This window comes from Saimiri boliviensis, chromosome 12 (assembly GCF_048565385.1).
Source record: "Saimiri boliviensis isolate mSaiBol1 chromosome 12, mSaiBol1.pri, whole genome shotgun sequence".
In the NCBI taxonomy this organism is placed as follows: Eukaryota; Metazoa; Chordata; class Mammalia; order Primates; family Cebidae; genus Saimiri; species Saimiri boliviensis.
Window position 1 is genome coordinate 20,998,926 of NC_133460.1, and position 22,422 is coordinate 21,021,347.

General features: G+C 50.1%; 1 protein-coding gene across 4 annotated transcripts; it reads right to left on the reverse strand.

The window, feature by feature from the left end:
- Positions 1 to 6,690: 6,690 nt before the first annotated feature.
- SPN (sialophorin) lies at positions 6,691 to 21,302 on the reverse strand. 4 transcript variants are annotated; one of them, XM_074382021.1, is made up of 2 exons: positions 21,282 to 21,302; positions 6,691 to 13,104 (listed from the first exon to the last, which is right to left on the reverse strand). In XM_074382021.1, the coding sequence occupies exon 2, from the start codon at positions 13,069 to 13,071 to the stop codon at positions 11,857 to 11,859; it is 1,215 nt and encodes a 404-aa protein (XP_074238122.1). In that variant the 5' UTR covers positions 13,072 to 13,104; positions 21,282 to 21,302; the 3' UTR covers positions 6,691 to 11,856. The 4 variants fall into 4 exon arrangements, with proteins under 4 accessions (XP_074238122.1, XP_074238120.1, XP_003930133.1 ...); XM_074382019.1 differs by lacking the exon at positions 21,282 to 21,302 and adding an exon at positions 13,712 to 13,733; XM_003930084.3 differs by lacking the exon at positions 21,282 to 21,302 and adding an exon at positions 13,491 to 13,558.
- Between the last annotated feature and the right edge of the window lie 1,120 nt (positions 21,303 to 22,422).

Consider the following 22,422-nt stretch of genomic DNA (forward strand, 5'->3'; position numbering starts at 1 on the left):
CCTTTTCTTTCTCTGCCACACCTGATCCCTGGGACTGAGGCTGGGTGAAAAATTGAGGCACCCAAGGCACAACATTTAGGGAGGCCTCACCCTCAGGCTCATTTTTTTTTTTTTTTTTTTTTTTTTTTTTTTTTAGACAGGGTCTTGCTCTGTCATCCAGGCTGGAGTATAGTGGCATGATCTCAGCTCACTACAACCTCCGAGCCCTGGGATCAAGTGATCCTCCCACCTCAGCCTCCTGAGTAGCTGGGACTACAGGCACCTACCACTATGCCCAGCTAATTTTTGTATTTTTAGTAAAGACGGACTTTCACCTCATGGGCCAGGCTGGAGTCAGGTTTGTTTTTCACCCCAGCACCTTGCTGGCCTTGCTTCAGTTCTGGGCTTGCTCCTGAGGCTCCAGTGAGATGCAGTAAGCTTTTTTTTTCTTTAGAGACAGGATGTCCAAATGTCATTTTTCTCCTGATTCGTCTTCTTTCTTTCTTTGTTTTTTTTTTTTTTTTTTTATAAGACAGGTGCTGCTTTTGCGGGTGCTTCTTCCTGCATCCAGCCCTCATATTTTGGTGTTGCCTCAGTGTGGCATGGACTATCTCTCTTTTCCTTCTGGGCACCCTACTAAACTACATTTCCCAGCTTCCTTTGTACTGAGGTGGTCTCATTCTGGCCAATGTAGTGTGAGCAAAAAATATTTCCAGACCTGACCCATAGAAATCTTCATCTGGCCGGGCGCAGTGGCTCAAGCCTGTAATCCCAGCACTTTGGGAGGCCGAGGCGGGTGGATCACGAGGTCGAGAGATCGAGACTATCCTGGTCAACATGGTGAAACTCCATCTCTACTAAAAATACAAAAAAATAGCTAGGCATGGTGGCGCGTGCCTGTAATTCCAGCTACTCAGTAGGCTGAGGCAGGAGAATTGCCTGAACCCAGGAGGCGGAGGTTGCGGTGAGCCGAGATCGTGCCATTGCACTCCAGCCTGGGTAACAAGAGCGAAACTCCATCTCAAAAAAAAAAAAAAAAAAAAAATCTTCATCACAGAATCCTATCTGCCTCTCCCATCCCATCAGCTGCTCAAAAGCAAAGCACTCCGAGGCTCTAGGAGAATGACAGAGCCACAAGGTGGAAAGAAACTGGGTCCTAAAGTGACCATGTGGAAGGTCATGCTCCAAATGTCAGCAAGGAACTGTTACTGTCATAAGCAAGGAAAAAACTTCTCAAGTTATACCACTGAAATGTGGGGGCAGTTTGTTACAGCAGTTAGCCTTCCCTGACTATTACACTCAGATTCTCTCTACAGCTCTCTTCTCAACCTACCCAGTGAATGACATAATTTATGTATATATCCATCTGTACCACTATTTATTTATTTATATTTTCTTTATTTATTTATTTTGAGACAGAGTCTCACTCTGTTGCCCAGGCTGGAGTCCAGTGGCACGATCTTGGCTCACTGCAACCTTCACCTCTAGAGTTCAAGCGATTCTTCTGCCTCAGCTTCCCAAGTAGCTGGGATTACAGGCGCACGCCCCCATGCCAGGCTAATTTTTGTCCTTTTGGTAGAAATAGGGTTTCGCCATGTTGCTCAGGCTGGTTGGGAACTCCTGACCTCAAGTGATCCACACATCTCGGCCTCCCAAAGTGCTGGGATTACAGGCATGAGCCACCATGCTCAGCTGACTCTTTTTGAGACAAAGTCTCATTCTGTCACCCAGGCTGGAGTATAGTGGCGCAATCTCAGCTCACTGCAACCTCCGCCTCCCAGGTTCAAGCAATTGTTCTGAAGTGATTGCCTCAGCCTCCCAAGTAGGCCATGTGCCACCACGCCAGTCTAATTCCTGTAATTTTAGTAGAGACAGTGTTTCGCCATGTCACCCAGGCTGGTCTCGAACTCCTGGGCTCAAGTGACCTTAGGCCTCTATTTCTGTCTCCCAAACATTCCTCCTAACATTTCTAAAAATGAGCTCACTGTTTCCTTGAAAATTGCTCGACCCCTGCATTTCCAGACAATGATATCAGCATCTCCTAAATCTCTAGATAGAAACCTTGATGTCTGGTCTTACTCTTCCCTCTATCACCTCAATAGCCAATTAGTTCTAAAATCTTGTTTTCTGAATAAATCTTTTTTTTTTTTTTTTTTTTTTTTTGAGAGAGAGTCCCACTCCATCGCCCAGGCTGGAGTGCAGTGGTGCAATCTTAGCTCACTGCAACCTCTGCCTTCCAGGTCAAAGCGATTCTCCCACCTCAGCCTCCCGAGCAGCTGGGACTATAGGAGTGCGCCACCACGCCCAGCTAATTTTTGTATTTTTAGTAGGGACCAGGTTTCGTCATGTTTAAAAGCTCAAGCAATCCTCCTGCCTTGGCCTGCCAAAGTGCTGGGATTACAGGTGTGAGCCATCCCACTTGGCCAATAAATCTATTTCGAACCCAACCTCTTTTACCCTCCAAACTGCCGCTGTATCTAGAGTGGACTAGAAAGAATATTATTATTTCACACTTGTTCACAACATCCTCCTGGATGACAAGTTCAACTCAAAAGACACAACTGGGCCAGGCGCTCTGGCTTGTCCCTGTAATCCCAACAGTTTAGCAGGCTGAGGCAAAAGGATCATTTGAGGCCAGGAGGCAAGAGAGTGAGACCTCCCATCTGTACCAAGATAAACAAATAAGGCCAGGTGTGGTGGCTCACACCTGTAATCCCAGCACTTTGGGAGGCCAAGGCAGGCAGATCACCTGAGGTCGGGAGTTCGAAACTAGCCTGGCCAACATGTTGAAACCCTGTCTCTACTAAAATTACAAAAATTAGCCAGGTATGGTGGCGGGCGCCTGTAATCCCAGCTATTTGGGAAGCTGAGACAGGAGAATTGCTTGAATCCAGGAAGTAGAGGTTGCAGTGAGCCATGACTGCAGACTGGGCAACAGAGCGAGTCTTTGTCTCAAAGACAATAATAAATAAATAAAACTATTATTTGTACCTGAGTTTTTTCATCCCTCCATTCAGTAAATACATACAGATACTGCATGCTGGGCCCTGGACTCGGGACCCACAAACAGGACACGTGGTCTTGGAGGGGATCACAGGCTGGTGATGAGTGACACCCTCACATCTGGACAATGCGGTAATTCACGCTGTCGCTCGAGGTGCTGCAGGAGGGAGAAGGAACACAAAGCTGCACGGGGTGAGACAACCAGGGCAGCTGCACTGAGCCAGTGGCATCTGTGCTGAATCTTGACGGTTGAGGAAGAGTTGGCGGGAAGTCAAGGCGTTTGTTGTGGGCCAGCTCGGGGAGGGCCGGCTTCAGGCAGAGCTCAGGCAACGCAGCGGGAGTCCATGGTTCTCTCCAAGCCCAACTCAGAGCCCACACGGTTTGACTGAAACCCTCGTTCAGCCAGGCTGGTGATGGCGCAGTGGGGCAGCCAGGCTCCGAGCTCCAGACTGGGCTGAGCACACAGGCACCCGCTTGCAGCTCATTTTGGGGAGCAAGTTGATTGTTTCCAGAATAAACTGGGTTTCCATTGTCTAATGGCCCTGCCCCAAACCTCCCACAACTAGCCAGACACCACTGGGTGGGCTCCTCTGTCTAAATCACCTCTTAGGGTTTAAAGGTTTTCTCTCTGCTTTTGTTATTACTTTGGGAATTTAGAAACTTTTGATTTTCTTCTTCTCCTCCTTCTCCTCCTTCTCCTCCTTCTCCTTCTCCTTCTCCCTCTTCTTCTTTGGAAGACAAGGTCTTGCTCTGTTGACCAGACCAGAGTGCAGTGGCGCAATCATAGCTCACCACAGCCTCGACCTCCCAGGTTCAAGCAAGCCTCCTACCTCAGCCTCCCAAGTAGCTGGGACTACAGGTGTGCATCACCAGGCTCAGCTAATTTTTTTTGTTTGTTTGTAGAGATGGGGTCTCTCTATGTTGGTCAGGCTGGTCTTGAACTCCTAAGGTCAAGCAATCCTCTCACCTCAGCCTCCTAAAGTGCTGGGATTACAGGTGTGAGCCACTGCGCCCTGTGTTGTTTTGTTAATAGTGCTGTATGATCTGTCTCCTGCCACACGAGTCTGAGCTTGGTGGCTCAGAGATGGGATCTGCTTCTGTTCTATTCCCTCTGCCCAAGGGCTGAGTGCTGTGAACTCACAGGCATCACCTCTGCCTGCAGCCCTCAGGTAGCCCGTCCTCCCTTCCCTGGCTTCCCCTGCCCACTTGAACATGGACAAGGGTCAGAAATGAGGATGCAGGCTGGGCTAGGTGGTTCATGCCTATAATCCCAGCACTTTGGGAGGCTGAGGCAGGGGGATCACTTGAGGTCAGGAGTTCAAGACTAGCCTGGCCAACATGGCGAAACCATGTCTCTACTAAAAATACAAAAATTAGCCAAGCATGGTGGCACGTGTTTATAGTCCCAGCTACTTGGGAGGCTGAAGCAGGGTCATTACTTGAACTTGGGAGATGGAGGTTGCCGTGAGCTGAGACTGACTACACTCCAGCTTGGGGGACAGAGCAAGACTTTGACTCGAAAAATCAAAAAAAGAAAGTGCAATGTGCTGATAATTAACTTTTGCAAAACAGGAAAAAGTGTTATTTGACTGTCTGGAAAAAATAAGTATTTTCAACATTTTAAACTGCCCTTCCTCACCCCTCACCTCCAAAAAAAAAGTGCATGGCATATTTAGGGAGCAACAGGAATTTGATGGGACCGGATAGCATAGACTGTCTGTACCGATGGCTGACTGGGCAGGGGTGGTCAGAGGAGAGATATGGCCAGGTCCTGAGGGTCTTATATGCCATGCTAAGGAAGGAGGGCTCCAACCTGACAGCCTTGGGGGTACAGGAATAGCACCTAGACACAGCAGCCTTTGATTTTATTTTTTAATTTTATTATTACTATATTTTGAGACAGGGCGTCACACAGGCTGGAGTGCAGTGGTGCAATCATGGCTCACTGCAGCCTGGACCTCCTGGGCTCAAGTGATGCTCCTACCTTATCCGCCTTAGTAGCTGGAACCACAGGTGCGTGCCACCACACCCACCTTTTTTCTTTTTTTGAAACGAAATCTCCCTCTTTCGCCCAGGCTGGAGTGCAATGGCATGATCTCAGCTCACTGCAGCCTCCACCTCCAGGGTTCAAGTGATTCTCCCGCCTCACCTCCCAAGTAGCTGGGACTACAGATGCATACCACCATGCCCAGCTAATTGTTGTATTTTCAGTAGAGGTGGGGTTTCACCATGTTGGCCAGGCTGGTGTCGAACTCCTGACCACAGGTGATCTGCCTACCTCGGCCTCCCAAAGTGCTGGGATTACAGGCATGAGCCACTGCACCTGGCCCATAGTGACCTTTTAGAAGGGTCCCTCGGACAAACACTAGCAGACAGTGGAAGGGATTGGGGTCAGAAAATCAAAAGAGAAATGTCAATAGGATCCTAGTAAGGTGCGATGAGGCCTGAGGAGAAGGAAGGGATGCAAGGGCCAGGGGGAAGAAGAGCCAGCTGGACTTGGCACCTGGGGAGCAGGAATGGGGAGAGAATGGGGCTGCAGGATGGTCCTAAGGAATCTTGCCTGGCCCACCAGAAAGAACAATGCTACTCACTGCTACTGGGGAACAGGAGAGGAGAGGAGCAGACAAGAGCGTTGACTTCACCACTACTTCCAGAACTCAGTTCAAACTCTCAGCCAAGCATGGTGGCTCCCACCTGTAATCCCAGCACTTTGGGAGGCCGAGGCAGGTGGATCACTTGAAAGTAGTAGTTGGAGACCAGCCTGGCCAACATGGTGAAACCCCGTCTCTATTAAAATGTGAGCCAGGCGTGGTGGCTCATGCGTGTAATCCCAACTCCTTGGGTGGCTGAGGCAGGAGAATTGCTTGAACCCAAGAAGCAGAGGTTGCAGTGAGCCAAGATCACACCACTACACTCCAGCCTGGGCAACAGAGCAAGACTTCATCTTAAAAAAAAAAGAAAGAAAAGAAAAGAAAGAAACTCAATTCAAACTCTTTTTTTTTTTTTTTTTTGAGACAGACTCTTGCCCTGTCACCCAGGCTGGAGTGCAGTGGCACAACATTGGCTCATTACAACCTCTGCCTCCGGGGTTCAAGCTATTCTCCTGCCTCAGCCTCCCAAGCAGCTGGGATTACAGGCACATGCCATCATGTCCTGCTAACTTTTTGTGTTTTTAGTAGGGACAGAGTTTCACCATGTTTGCCAGCCTGGTCTTGAACTCCTGACCTCGTGATCTGCCCACCTCGGCCTCCCAAAGTGCTAGGATTACAGGCATAAGCCACTGAACCCAGTATTTTTTTTTTCTTTTGAAACGAAATCTTGCTCTGTCAGCCTGGCTAGAGTGCAGTAGCGTAATCTCGGCTCACTGCAACCTCCTCCTCCTGGGTTCAAGCAATTCTCCTGCCTCAGCTTCCTGAGTAGCTGGGATTACAGATGCGTGCCACCATGCCCAGCTAATTTTTGTATTTTTAGTAGAGATGGGGTTTCACCATGTTGGTCAGACTGGTCTCAAACTCCTGACCTCATGATCCGCCCACCTAGGCCTCCCAAAGTGCTGGGATTACAGGCGTGAGCCACCGAGCCTGGCCTAATTAAAAGTCTTGAACCTTTCACAGCATGGCTCCAACCTCCACCTGCAGCCTCATCCCCCATCGCTCTCCTCAAACCAGACACCCCCAGCCACTCCCTTGAACACCTTTTGGACCACTATTTTTTCATAATGTAAAAGTAACATATTTATTGTATGAAATTTGGAAAATACAGGAGAACATAAACAAAATAAAAATTACACATAAAGTCATCACTTTAGAGATAAGCATGGTAAACATTGCGATGGGTTTTTTTCCTTACAAGTGCATATATGTTTGCGGATTTTTATTACAAAACTAGAATCATATGTATTTACAGAGGAGTAGCTTACTTAACATTATATTGCTGGCATTTTCCAAAATCATTACATAATTTTCAAAAACATGATTTTTAGTGACTATAAGTTTAATAAGCCATTTACAATTATTTTCATAACTGATATATTTAATCTTATACCATACTTTATATATTTTTTTGTTTTTTTTCCAAGACGGAGTCTTGCTCTGTCGCCCAGGCTGGAGTGCAATGACACGATCTTGGCTCACTGCAACCTCTGCTTCTGGGGTTCAAGCATTTCTCCTGCCTCAGTTTCCCAAGTAGCTGAGATGAAAGGTACGTGCCACCATGCCCAGCTAATTTTTGTATTTTTAGAAGAGACAGGATTTCACCATGTTGATCAAGCTGGTCTTGAACTCCTGACCCCATGATCCGCCCACCTTGGCCTCCCAAAGTGCCGGAATTACAGGCGTGAGCTACACACCACCACGCCTGGCTAATCTTTTACGATTTTGTAGAGACAGGGTCTCGCTATATTACCCAGGCTGGTCTTGAACTCCTGGCCTCAAGCCATCCTCCCTCTTCGGCCTCCCAAAGTTCTGGGATTACAGGCATGAGCCACAGTACTGGATCTGCTCTACTTTCTTTTTCTTTTTTTTTGAGACGGAGTTTCACTCTTGTTACCCAGGCTGGAGTGCAATGGCGTGATCTCAGCTCACTGCAACCTCCACCTCCTGGGTTCAGGCAATTCTCCTGCCTCAGCCTCCTGAGTAGCTGGGATTACAGGCATGCGCCACCATGCCCAGCTGATTTTTTGTATTTTTAGTAGAGACAGGGTTTCACCATGTTGACCAGGATGGTCTCGATCTCTTGACCTCGCGATCCACCCGCCTCGGTCTCCCAAAGTGCTGGGATTACAGGCTTGAGCCACCGAGCCCAGCCTTCTTTTTTTTTTTAATCATGCATTTCCACCTGCTATCCCCTCTGGTGGGAATGTCTTTTCCTTTTCCCAGCTTGGTAAAATCCTTCCCAGCCTTAAATCTCTGAGGGAAGGTTGGGCACGGTGGCTCACACCTATAATCCCAGCACTTGGGGAGGCTTAGGTGGAAGGATCACTTGAGCCCAAGAGTTCAAGACCAGCCTGGGCAACATAGCAAGACCCTGTCTCTACAAACTAAACATTTTTTTAAAAACTTAGCCTGGTATGGTGGTGCACGCCTGTGATCCCAGCTGCTCGGAAGGCCCAGGAGGTTGAGACTGCAGTGAGCTATGATTGCACCATTGCACTCCAGCCTGAGTGACAGAATGAAACCTCATCTCAAAAAAGAAAAGTCTCTGAGTATAGGTAATGGGGAGGAAGGCAGCAAATCACACTGCCATGTGTGTACTTATACAACAATCTTGCATGTTCTTCACATGTACCCCCAAACCTAAAATGCAATAAAAAGAAAAGTCTCTGATGCGTCATCTCATCTCATTCATTCATTCATTCAAACGCATATTCTTGGAGGATCTGCAACATACCAGGCACAGCAGCCACCAGGAATAAAGCAGTGGTTGGATGCAGCGGCTCATGCCTATAATCCCAGCATTTTGGGAGACTAAGGCGGATAGATCTCTTATGCCCAGGAGTTTGAGACCAGCCAGGGCAGTATGATGAAACCTCATCTCTACAAAAAACAAAAATTAGCCAGATGTGGTGGTGCTCATCTGTAGAAAAAAATTAAAATAATTTTTTTTAAAAAGGAATCAAACAGTAAATATGACAAAGGCCGTGAAGCACTCTCAGGTAAAGCCTTCCAACCTTTCCCCAGGGCAACGCAAGTCCTTCTGCTCCGCCACTGGAATCCCTTCCTCAAAGTCTTCCTTACCGCAGTACACATGCATGTGTGAACACAGATGCACGCATGCACACACACACACACACACATGCACGCATAGCATGGCTTGGAAGGCTTCCCCTGAGAGTTATGAACACATGGTTTTCCTTGGAGCATTCATAACACTGTTTGTGCCTCTCTTTAATTTTTTATTTTCATTTTTATATTTTGAGCCAGAGTCTCACTTTGTCACCCAGGCTGGAGTGCAGTGGCATGATCTCGGCTCACTGCAACCTCCGCCTCCCAGGTTCAAGCAATTCTCCTGCCTCAGCCTCCCAAGTGGCTGGGATTGCAGGTGTGCACCACCACACCTGGCTAATTTTTGTATTTTTAGTAGAGACAGGGTCTCACCATGTTGGTCAAGCTGGTCTCGAACTTCTGACCTCATGATTAGCCTTCCTTGGCCTCCCAAAGTGCTGGGTTTACAGGTGTGAGCCACTGCACCCAGCCTGTGTCTCTCTTTTAACACTTATATTTTGATACTTTCTGCACTGTGAAAACCATGTTGGGTGCCTTCCTGACCCCTACCTCTTTGTTTCAGGATTCTCCCAGGACCCAGCTGAAACCAGTCCTGGCTCAGAAAACAACCACATCTGTCAAAGGAAAAGAAGGCAGAGCTGAGGGCAGTGGCATTCGGTGACAGTATTTTTGAAAGCGGATATGGGGGCATTTATTTTGACAGTTCTAAGACAACAGTGTCTCTAAGGGATTTTTGGACGTGGCCTCTGTCGTTCTGCAGGTGCAGTGAGTCCAAACAGCAATAGGAAAAGGCCTACAGGGCGGGAGGCTGTAATCAGCGACTCGGGAGGCTGAGGCAGGAGAACCGATTGAACCCGGGAGGTGGGAGGTTGCAGTGAGCCAAGATCACGCCACTGCACTCCAGCCTGGGAGGCAGAGCAAGACTGTCTCAAAAAAGAAAAGAAAAGGCCACCAGATGCAGTTCAGTGGGTGCCCAGCCTGGCTGGTAGAAGGCCAGTTCCTTCCCAGCTCACCCCTTCCCACCCACCAAGCAAGCCCCTTTGCCACCCCTTCCCTCCCTGTCCTCTCCCACTGCACGAGCCCATCGGCCACCTGACCCTTTCCCCGATCTCCTGTCCAGCCACAGAGCAGGACTGTCACGCTCACATGCTTCCCCTAGTCTCTTTCTGCAGGTCAACCTGTCTGCTCTCGGCCACCGAACCCTCTGACTCAACAACTTCCTCTTTGCAAATTTCCTCTTTGCCCTCGGGAAATACCAACTGCCCTGGCCCCTGTGTGCTCCCGGACTGTAGCCTGGGCTGGTCTCAGAGGCAGCACCGTTGGGTCCTCTCCTCTCCACCCAGGCCGCACGGGGTAAGTCCCTGGCTCTGGGGCCCGTTTCCTCCCCTCCCTTCACTCACTCTCACTGGTTCCTCTTGGACAAGGGTAGGGGCTCAGCCCCTGGGATGGAAGAGGAGACACAGACAAACTAAACCTGGAACCGTGCAGTGGGGAAGCTGCAGCAAGACCAGTCTCCGCTACCAGGGCGGACCCCTCTGTTTTTGCGCGCCTCTGTTCGCACACCGACCCTCTACCTATTTTCGTGCGCGTGCACATGTGTGCAGTCAAGGAGACCTCGAGGAAGGGATTACTGTGGCTGAGTTGAAGAACTCACACTTGGGTCACGCACGTGATCTTTACGTGAAGCCTGGCTTTCTGTTTCTTTCAGACAGGGTCTTGCTCTGTTGCCCAGGCTGGAGTGCAGTGGTGCAATCACAGCTCACTGCAGGCTCAAACTCCTGGCCTCAAGCGATCCTCCTGCATCAACCTTCCAAAGTGCTGGGATTAAAGGCACCAGCGCCTGCGCTCACCCTGGCGTTCTGTATCGGGATACAGACGGAGTTAGATTTTCTGCTAAGTCCACCCCATCAGAGCAAAGATGGCACACATGTGCTCAGCAGTCCCTGCTTTCCCCCGCGCTCAGGTTGACTCTCCAGTCTCTGCACCACTTCCCACCCCCACACCATCTGTACTCACCACTACCCCTCCCAAACCTCGCCAAATCCTCAGCTCTTGCACACAAACCACACCCATGAGTGGATTCACGCAGGCACTGGGCTTCTGAGAACTACACCCGTCAGAAACTCCGAGGAGAAACCACGAGGCCTCCGGCTGCCTCCGTCCATGGGTGGGGAGAGTGTGATTGCATGGGCCAGGGCCAGCCTAGAGTCCAGGTGCCTTGGGAAAGATGAGAGGCCACAGGCCAGTGGCCCCACCTAGTCATGCTCCAGGCCGCCCCTGGGGCCCAGAGCGAAAGGCAGTTTGGGGCTGCCAGATTTCCATACCCCTTGCAGATACTGGGCAAGGCTGCTTTACAAAGTTAATCCCAGGAGGGAGTTTGCCAGGTTCTCCTGTCCTTCTTCTTCCCAGACTCTGGTCAACCCGGGGTGTGGGGGGTGGGGGGTGAGGAAGGGAGTATCCTTGAAGAAATCACAGGTCAGGTAAGTTTGGTGGATGGAGCCTCAGCAGCCGGTTCCAAGAACAAGAAAGAGCGGGAAGCGGCGATGGGGAGAAGTAGGGGTGGCTGAGGAGGATTTAGTCATTCATTCCACAGATGTGAGCCTGTGCCGGCCCTGCCCTGCCCAGGTGCTGGTTGTGGGCACTGGGTGAGGACGCCGGCAGGAAATCCTGGGCTGAGAAGCCTGATGAGAATTCGGAGTGAAGATGCAGGTGAGGAGGCCAGGCATGGTGGCTCATGCCTGTAATCTCAGCACTTCGGGAGGCCAATGCGGGTGGATCACCTGAGGTCAGGAGTTCGAGACCAGCCTGTCTAACATGGTGAAACCCCCCATCTCTACCAAAAATACAAAAAAAAAAAAAAAAAAAATAGCCAGGTGTGGTGGTGGGAACCTGTAATCCCAGCTACTCTGGAGGCTAAGGCAAGAGGATCGCTTGAACCTGGGAGGCAAGGTTGCAGTGAGCTGAGGTCATGCCACTGCACTCAAGCCTGAGCAACAAGAGTGAAACTCCACCTCAAAAAAAAAAAAAAAAGAGTTGGGTGAGGATGGGGTGCCAGGTGGAAACGTGGGGGTGAGGTGGCAGAGTGATGGTGAGAGGGAAGGTGCTGGAGGCTGGCTGGGATTCCTGCCTCCAGCCTCACTATTCGCCAGCACTAAGGGGCAGCCCCGTCTCCAGCTTCCGGCTCATCAGGAGCGGGGGCGTCCACAGCCCCATCCTCACCACCCACCAGCGGCTCCTCTTCCCCCTTGAGGCTGGGGCCTGACCCAGACTTCAGCTCTTCCATCGCCAGGGAGCCCTGGCGTGACTTCCGTCTGCCAAAGAAAGTGGTGAGCGTCGGCCGCTGGCCAGATCCTCCCCCATCAGGGACCCCAGAGCCCTTGTTACCCCCAGACCCTCCCACGGTCACTGTCACGGCCCCCTCCTCAGGGACCTGGGCTGGCCCAGCCCAGGCATCCACCACCCCATTGCGCTTGCCACCCCCACTCAGCACCAGGGCCCCTGTCCGCCGCTTCTGCCGCCGGCGCCACAGCAGGAGGAGAGCCACAAGGACCATGACCACCAGCAGTGCCACAAGCACCGCCACCAGCAGCATGCTTCTCGAGTCCTTATCTGGTTGCGGGAAGGACCCAGTGCTTGTGTAGGTGGGGGTCGTTGGAGTCATCATCGTGGATAGCTTTATACTAGAGACCTGGGGTTCACTGGCCCTGCTGGAGGGCTCCAGGGAGCCAGCTGCTGTGGTAACAGGGGCTCGAGTGGTCCCAGCAGAGGTCTCCAGAGAGCTAGCTGCCATGGTGACAAGAGATCCAAAGGTGTCACTGGAGCTCTCCAGAGATCCAGGTGGCTTGGTAACAAGGAATCCAGTGGTCCCATTGGAGATCTCCTGAGAGTCAGTTGTCATGATATGAGAGGGTCCCCTGGTCCCACTGACAATTTCCGGAAAGTTTGTTGTCACGGTTTTATCCGTCACAGTGTGGGATCCTAGAGAGCTTGCTGTTGCGGGAGCAGGAGGGTGACTGATTGCACTGGTGGTTTCCAGGGGCATTGATGAATTATTGACAGAAACTTTCTCCAAGGTCATTGGCTCTGGTACAGTGAAAACAGCGCTGGCACCAAAGGAAGTCCCAACAGGGGATCCCTCATTGACGGATGTTGCAGGAGGTGGGGCTGAGGTCTGGTCCCCGGTGCTGTCGTCTTTAGCGTCACTTAGTGAAGTGATGTCGACGGTTGAGTTGAGGCTCAGGCCCTCACTAGTAGCGACCAAAGGAGCAGAAGACCCTCCGGGGGTGGGTGTCTGCACAGCTGTCCTGTTCGCCAGAACCTCTGGGCTCACCACCAGCACCCCGAGGAGGAGGAGAAGCGCAGCCATATCCAGGCAAACAGGCACAAGCAGGAGCTGGACCTGCAGGTGGGCAGCCGGAGAACAGAAGACACGGGAGTTGCCAGAGCACCTTGGCAGACCTCCCCTCTGCCCACGTCCCCTCCAACAGCCAGGCCCAACCTGCGGTTTAACGGCTTTTTCCATTCTAGCTTTTACTGTTATCAGTCCTGACAGAGGAACAGATGTGGGCAGTTCCCCCATCAGCCCCATCCCGAGGCTTCCTCCAGCCTCAGCAGCTCAGACTCCAGCAGTGACCACCCGCCCCAGGCTTTCGCTGACCCTGAGCAACCCACTGGCTCCCGATCTCTTCCTATCATCACCATCATCACCTGTCCCTGTCTTTTCAAGCCTCAGGCACATTCCCAGGCCCACTGAGGCCCCTGCCCCACCAAGTCTCACCCTCTTACCGGCTCCACTGATAAGGACGCAGCGCTGGGGCCAGGGCACTCCACCACCTCCCAAGGCTGGGGCAAGACTGGGGCGGACAGGGCCCCAAGGGGAAAGGAAGTGGGCCCTGGCTCCACCCACCCACCCCTCCATCCTGCCCCACCCGCCCTGCTCCCACAGCTGTTGGGCAAAAACAGCATTCTTCAGGGGCCCGAGTGGTGCCTGGGGGTCTGGGGCTCACCTGAGGCAGGCAGGGAAGTGTGGGGTCTGGAATCGGGACTCCTGGCTCTGGGCTGAGGAATGGGATGGAAGGGGTGATGCTGGGGAGGGCGGGGCTCAGAGGCAGGGTGGCGGGAATGTGCGCCTGAGAACTCGAGGGTGCAGAGGAGGAGGTGGGAGGGGAAGGTGGTTTCCTTTGCATTTGTGGTCCCGAAGCTGTTAGGCCAGGAACTGAGTGGTGCCATTTCCTGCCCTCAGAACTCCCAGGAAGTAGCAGGGCAAGAGGAAGCCCCCAGTCCGGCTAGGGGCCGTGAAAACCTTTGCAGGTTGGTGAGCTCCTGATTCTATCATGGGGAGCTGGGGGTCACCACAGAGACCCCCAGTGGGGGAGGCTTGGCTAAACCAAGGTGGTTCCTACGCTAGGATCTTATTTCTTCAGACTAGTAAAGATGTGGGAATCTATATGGAAAACCACCTGGAAGGATATCCACTAAGGGATTAACCTAATTGTCTTTGGATTGGTGAGAGTAGGGGATGGGGGGATTTTCTTCTTTGAATTGTTGCCGTTTCCTGACTTTCCTCTAATGAGCAAGCTTCAACTCTTGGTTTGTGTATGTTTTTGGTTTTCTTTCTTTAAAAACGAAATTCAGTGCTGGGTGTGGTGCTGCAAGCCTGTAGTCCCAGCTGAGATGGGAGGATCCTTTGAGCCCAGGAGTTCGAGACCAGCCTGGGCAACATAGCAAAACTCCTGTCACTAAAAAAAATAATAAGTTTTTTTTGAATCAAAACTGATTTGTATATTGTAAGAGCAATGTGTGCATGATAGAAGATTCTAACAGGCCCATGGGACTGTGTCCTATCTACAAGCTGATGAGTTTGTCTGACCCAAACACATGAGACTCCTGGGTGAGAGCTGCAGGAATTCATTGCTCACAGCAAGCAACAGCAGCGTGATGTTTGCATCAGTTCCCTTTAGCGAAGTCCTGAGGGGGCAGCATGGAAGAGCCCAGACTGACATCATAGCTGCAGAGCGCTGAGCGTGGGAGATTCCCCTCCTCTAGGGCCCCTGGTGAGCCCAGTGTCCCGCAGGGGAGCTTGCTGCAAGCACAGCACTGGGAAATGGCTTGAGTACCAAGTGCTCAGAGACCCGGCATGGTAGCTCACGCCTATAAGCCCAGCAATTTGGGAGGCTGAGGCGAGCGGATCACCTGAGGTCAGGAGTTCTAGAGCAGCCTGGCCAACATGGTGAAAACCCATCTCTACTAAAAGTACAAAAATTAGCTGGACATGGTGGCGGGCATCTGTAGTCCCAGCTACTCAGGAGGCTGAGGCACAAAAATCACTTGAACCCGGGAGGTGGAGGTTGCAGTCAGCTGAGATGGTGCCACTGCACTCCAGTCTGAGTGACAGAGTGAGACTCCATCTCAAAAAAAAAATTTTTTTTTAAGTGCTCAGGACGTGGCATTCTTTTTTTTTTTTTTTTTTTTTTTTTTTTTTTTAAGTAAATAGAGACCGGATTTCATCATGTTGGTCAGGCTGGTCTCAAACTCCTGACCTCGTGATCCTCCAGCCTCGGGCTCCCAAAGTGATGGGATTACAGGTGTGAGCCACTGCACCCAGCCAACCTGGCATTCTTGATGCACCCTAGACAACAGATAGAAAGGCTCCATACCCACCACCTCCAGATAAATATTCCTGACAATGCCTGTGTCTACACAAGCAGGTATTTATTGATTTTCGTGTTTCGTACTTTTCCTTTGTTACTGAACAATGCTTGGGAACACACGCACACACACATATAACAGTTGCATAATATTCCAAGTAACACACTATAATTTTTTTTTTTTGAGACAGAGTCTCGCTCTGTCACCCAGGCTAAAGTCAGTGGCACAATCTTGGCTTACTACAACCTCCAACTCCCGAGTTCAAGTGATTCTCCTGCCTCAGTCTCCCAAGTAGCTGAGACTACAGGTGTGTGCCATTATGCCCGGCTAATTTTTTGTATTTTTAGTAGAGACGGGATTTCACCATGTTAGCCAGGATGGTCTCAATCTCCTGGCCTCGTGATCCGCCCCCATCAGCCTCCCAAAGTGCTGGGATTGCAGGTGTGAACCACTGTGCCCGGCCAGAAATATACTATAATTTAAGTATTCCCTAGTGATGAGCATCAGATTGTTTTCCAACATTTCATTATTACTAACAGTGCTGCAGTAAATATCCTAGTTTATTTTACTACAATTATTATGCATTTCTGCTTTAACAAGACAGAAAAAAGAGGAAAAGAAAGAGGTAGAGTGAAAGGGAAGGAGAGAAGGAAGGAAGGAAGGAAGGAAACCAGACGCATGCAGTGGTTCACACCTGTAATCCCAGTGCTTTGAGTCTGGGACTGTACCCTACCTCCTGCCTCCAGAGGCGGGAGGATCACTTGAGGCCAGGAGTTCAAGCCTTGCCTGGCCACACAGTGAGACCCTCCTCTCTACCAAAAAAGAAAAAGAAAAGAAACCATTCTACTGTCAGACAGCTAGGAAGTTGTTTCAATCTTCTACTATTGCAAATAGATAAGAATAACTGGCTGCAAAGTAATTGGAAATTATGTTTGGTTTTTTTTGTTGTTGTTGTTGTTGTTTTGAGACAGTTGCCTAGGCTGGAGTGCAGTGGCATGATCTCAGCTTACTGCAACCTCCACCTCCTGGGTTCAAGTGATTCTCCTGCCTCAACCTTCCAAGTAGCTACCACACCCAGCTAATATTTTGCTATGTTGCCCAGCTGGTCTTGAACTCTTGGGCTCAAGTGATCCACCCACCTTGGCCTCCCAATGTGCTGGGATTACAGGCATGAGCCACTGCCCCTAGCCTACATTTTTTTCATTCTAGAAAATAGAAATGGGCCAGGCACGGTGACTCATGCCTGTAATCCCAGCACTTTGGGAGGCTGAGGTGGGTGTTCACCTGAGGTCAGGAGTTCGAGACCAGTCGGACTAACATGGCGAAACCCCTTCTCTACTAAAAATACAAAAATTAGCTGGGCATGTGACGGATGCCTGTAATCCCAGCTACTTGGGAGGCGGAGTGAAACACCAACCAAAAAAAAAAAAAAAAAAAGGCAACACTTGGAAGACTTTGATTGCAGCAGTCACGGACTGATTCTCGCCATCTTCCAGGCACAGCACCAAAGGATCTCTGTGTTCGACCCCAGCGGCTCCCCAGAGCAAGGCTATTTTTTTTTGAGTCGGAGTTTCGCTCTTGTTACCCAGGCTGGAGTGCAATGGCGCGATCTCGGCTCACCGCAACCTCCGCCTCCTGGGTTCAGGCAATTCTCCTGCCTCAGCCTCTTGAGTAGCTGGGATTATAGGCACGAGCCACCATGCCCAGCTAAGTTTTTGTATTTTCAGTAGAGACAGGGTTTCACCATGTTGACCAGGATGGTCTCGATCTCTTGACCTCGTGATCCACCCGCCTCGGCCTCCCAAAGTGCTGAGATTACAGGCTTGAGCCACTGCACCCGGCGAGCAAGGCTATTTTATGAGTGAGGAAGCCAAGGTGTAGAGAGGCTAAGCCACCTGCCCGAGGCATTTTGAATGGGCCAGCCTCAGCACCAAGTGCTTTCCATTCACAGAGCATCGATTCCTCTGGACAGCGCTGTGAAACACGTATCACTACCCTTATTTTGCAGGTGAAGAAACTGAGAACCGAATCTGAAAAATAAAACCATTGAGAGATTTGGCCAGACTCATACAATCAGTAAGTGCTAGAGATGAGACGCAAAGCCAAGTCTGTCTAAGGGCCAAAGGCCAAGGATAAAGACCTCTTAGGTTGGCCGGACACAGTGGCTCACGTCTGTAAAACCCCAGCAATTTGGAAGGCCGAGACAGGCAGATCATTTGAGGTCAGATGTTCAAGACCAGCCTGGCCAACATGGTAAAACCCCGTCTCTACTAAAAATTCAAAACTTAGCTGGGTGTGGTGGCACACGACTGTAATCCCAGCTACTCAGGAGGCTGAGCCACGAGAATCATTTGTACCCGGGAGGTAGAGGCTGCAGTGAGCCAAGATCCTGCCACTGCACTCCAGCCTGGACAACAAATCGAGACCCTGTCCCAAAAATAAATAAATAGATACATAGATAGATAGATAGATGGAAAGATAGATAGATAGATAGATAGATAGCTATGCTGGGTGTAGCGTCTCACACCTATAATCCTAGCATTTTGAGAGGCCACAGCAGGTAGATTGCTTAAGCTCAGGAGTTTGAAACCAGCTTGAGCAACATAGCAAAACTCTGTCTCTACTTTTTAAAAATTAAACAATTAAAATAAAAACCTAAAGGGAATAGGGACTCCTCTCCTTCTCTTATACCCCATATCCAATCTATCTGCAAATTCTACTGTTTCTACCTTCAAAATGGACTCAGCCAACTGACATCCAGATCTTGGCTTCTAAATACTACTCGGCCGGGTGCAGTGGCTCACACCTGTAATCCCAAAACTTTGGGAGGCTGAGGCGGGTGGATCACTTGACGTCAGGAATTTGAGACCAGCCTGACCAACATAGTGAAACCCCATCTCTACTTTAAAAATACAAAAATTAGGCCGGGCGCGGTGGCTCAAGCCTGTAATCCCAGCACTTTGGGAGGCCGAGGCGGGTGGATCACAAGGTCAAGAGATCGAGACCATCCTGGTAAACATGGTGAAACCCCGTCTCTACTGAAAATACAAAACATTAGCTGGGCATGGTGGTGCGTGCCTGTAATCCCAGCTACTCAGGAGGCTGAGGCAGGAGAATTGCCTGAACCCAGGAGGCGGAGGTTGCGGTGAGCCGAGATCGCGCCATTGCACTCCAGCCTGGGTAACAAGAGGGAAACTCCATCTCAAAAAAAAAAAAAAAATACAAAAATTAGCCGAGTGTGGTGGCAGTCACCTGTAATCCCAGCTACTTGGGAAGCTGAGGCAGAAGAATCCCTTGAATTCCGGAGGTAGAAGTTGCAGTGAGCCAAGATCACACCATTGCACTTCAGCATGGGCAGCAGAGCAAGATTCTGTCTCGATAAATATATAAATAAATAAATAAGTATCACTCCCCTTGAAGGAACAAGGGTTCCTTGGGAAGCAGCTGATTCCACGGCTGAGCCAGGGAAAGTAAGAGATGAGCCTGGAAGTTGTTTTTTTTTGTTTTTTTGTTTTTTTGTTTTTTGAGATGGGGGTTCTCACTCTGTCTCGCAGGCTGGAGTGCTGTGGATCACTCGGCTCACTGCAACCTCCTCCTGTTGGGTTACAGCAACTCTCCTGCCTCAGTCTCCTGAGTAGCTGGGATTACAGGCACGTACCACCACGCCGGGCTAATTTTTTGTATTTTTAATTGAGACAGGGTTTCACCATGTTGGCCAGACTGGTCTCGAACTCCTGAGCTCAAGTGATCCATGCTCCTCGACCTCCCAAGGTGCTGGGATTACAGGCATGAGCCACCATGCCTGGCCTAATTTAAAAATTTTTTATACAGATGGGGTCTTGCTTTGTTGCCCAGACTGAATTCAAACTCCTAGGCTCAAGTGAACCTCCCACTAGGCTCAGGTAAACCTCCTAACCCCCTCCGTCTGGACTGTAACCCCTCTCCTTGCTTTCTCTGCATGGCACTTCTTGTCTTCTAACTCTGTAATGGACCTTCTTATTTTGCTTCTGTCGCTCTCCCCACCTGGAATGCCAGCCCCGTGGCCTCATGGCTATGCGTGTGTGCTTGCACGGGGCTCCAACACCCAGGAAGTGCTTGATACACAGTATGCACTGGATGATGTTTGCAGACTTCTCTGGTTGAGAGAAGGAAGAGGGTGTCAGGCTGCAGAACTGTGGACAAAGGCAAGGAGACCAAAGGGTGGAGAGCAGAGAAGGGCGTGGTGAGGCCAGGGACAGGGAGGCTGGGTGTGCCTAGAGCTGATGTGAAGGGCCTGCCTACCCAGCCTTCAGGTCATCAGCGGTCACCAGAGGTTTGCCTGCTTCTCCTGAGATAATAGTTTTGCCACCCCAGGCCCCAGTTCCTCCTACAGCTCTCTCTCTCTCTTTTTTTTTTTTCTTTTTCTTTTTTTTTTTTTTGAGACAGAGTTTCGCTCTTGTTACCAGGCTGGAGTGCAATGGCGCGATCTCGGCTCACCACAACCTCCGCCTCCTGGGTTCAGGCAATTCTCCTGCCTCAGCCTCCTGAGTAGCTGGGATTACAGGCACATGCCACCATGCCCAGCTAATTTTTTGTACTTTTAGTAGAGACAGGGTTTCACTATGTTGATCAGGATGGTCTCGATCTTTTGACCTCATGATCCACCCGCCTCGGCCTCCCAAAGTGCTGGGATTACAGGCGTGAGCCACCGCACCCAGCCCTTTTTTTTTTTTTTTTTTTTTTTGAGATGGAATGTCTGTTGCCCAGGCTGGAGTGCAGTGTCTCGATCTTGGCTCACTGCAACCTCTGCCTCTGGGGTTCTCAAGCGATTCTCCTGCCTCAGCCTCCTGAGTAGCTGGGATTACAGGTGCCCACCATCATGCCTGGCTAATTTCTGTATTTTTAGTAGAGACGGGGTTTCTCCATGTTGGTCAGGCTGGTCTTGAACTCCTGACCTCAGGTGATTCACTCACCCCAGCCTCCCAAAGTGCTGGGATTACAGACATGAGCCACAGTGCCCAGCTCCCTGCAGGTCTTTGAGGGGCTGTTCCTACTTCAAGGTAGACAGGGGCCAGGAGAAGCCCAGGGGGCAGGGAGGCCACAGAAGCAGGATGAGGGATGCGGGGATACCTGAGTTTGACTCCCGCCTGCGTAGCCTGCCATCTAGATGGCCCTGGGTCAGGCATTTAATCTCTCTGTTTTAGTTTCTTCATTTGTGAAATAGGAATAATAATAGTATTCTTCAAAGTTCCTGGGAGGGTTGTTAGACAGTGTGAGAGGCCCACAGTCAACGCCTGATAAGGACTACCTGATAAGAGAGAGGCCCCAGTGCGGTGGCTCAGGCCTGTAATCTATAAAAAATTTAAAAATTAGCCAGGCCGGTGTGGTGGCTCATGCCTGTAATCCCAGCATTTTGGGAGGCCAAATGCAAGAGGATCACCTGAGGTCAGGAGTTTGAGATCAGCCTGGCCAACATGGTGAAACTAATTAAAAAAAAAAAAAAAACTAGCTGGGCCTGGTGGCTAGTAGTCCCAGCTACTCGGAACTGTAGTCCCAGCTACTTGGGAGACTGAGGTAGGAGAATCATGTGAACCTGGGAGGTGGAGGTTGCTGTGAGCCAAGATTGTGCCACTACCCAGCCTGGGCAACAGGGTGAGACTCTGCCTCAAAAAAAAAAAAAAAAAAAAAAATTAGCCAGGCGTGGTGGCAAATGCCTGTGGTCCCAGCTAACTCAGGAGTCAGAGGGAGGAGGATTGCTTGAGCCTGGAGTTCAAGGCTACAGCAAGCCGTGATTGTGCCACTGCCCCATCTGAGCAACAGATACAGTCACAAGCCTGGGTGACAGGGCGAGACCCTATCCCAAAAAACCAATTAATTAATTAAATCCCCAAATCACCTCTGCACAAATCAGAATGGAGCTCAGCTGTTTCCCCTGCTGCAAGTACTTACTGAGTAAAATCTGTTTTCACCACTGTTGCTACTGTCTGGCTGTGTTTTTCTTTGACACGTAATTACCCCTTCTCATCCTCCAGGGCCACAAAATTGGGGCTTGCTTGGGGCCAGGGACCCCTTTCTTCCCATCCACAGTGCTGCCAACAAAAAGGACTGACAAGTCACACCACCCTCTTCTTCTGGGTAATTTCCATCTGGTCAGAAAAGAGAAGTTTACATACTTATTTATTCATTGAGAAGCACCAGGCCAGGCACGGTGGCCCACGCCTGTAATCCCAGCGCCTTGTGGGGCCAGGAGGCAGAGGTTGCAGTGGGCCGAGATCGAGACACTGCATTCCAGCCTAGGTGACAGAGCAAGACCTTATCTCCAAAAAAAGAAAAAAGGAAAAGTGCTGTTTCCTTAGCTAATGCATATTACAAGCACAGAAGTGTTTGTCATGAACAATGAGAAGTCTGCCCTCTCCTCGCAGAGCCATGGTCTCAGAAAGAGACCACTTCTAATGCTTTTAACTTTTTCTGCTCTGAATTCTACCAGTGGGTCCACATTCCTAAAGAGTGGGCTAATTCTGTTATTCCTTTTTTTTTTTTTCTATTACCACATGGAGATGCTATAATTCTATTTCTTCATGTATCCATTTTGCCTGGCATAATCATACATGAGTGCTTGACACACTGGCCCCGCTCTAGCCATCCCACCTTGCAGGTCAGTTAAATCCCTCTCTTCTGGTTCTTTGTAACAAACTAAAGTTGCTTTTGTTACTTTATTTATATATCTATGTTTGTTTTTTGTTTGCTTGGGTTTTTTGTTTGTTTGCTTGTTTGTTTTTGAGACAGAGTCTCACTCTTTTGCCCAGGCTAGACTGTTAGAGTGCAGTGGCCTGATCTCAGCTGGCTTCTGGGCTCAAGTGATCCTCCCACCTCAGCCTCTTGAGTAGTTGGGACTACATGTGCACCACCATACCCAGCTAATTGTTAAATTTTTTTGTAGAGACAGGGATCTCATTATGTTGCCTAGGCTGGTCTTGAACTCCTAGGCTCAAGCAATCCTCCTTGCCTCAGCCTCCAAAAATACTGGGATTACAGGCGTGAGCCGCAGCTTCCAGTCTAAATTCTTATCACTTGGGGACATGAAGATAGA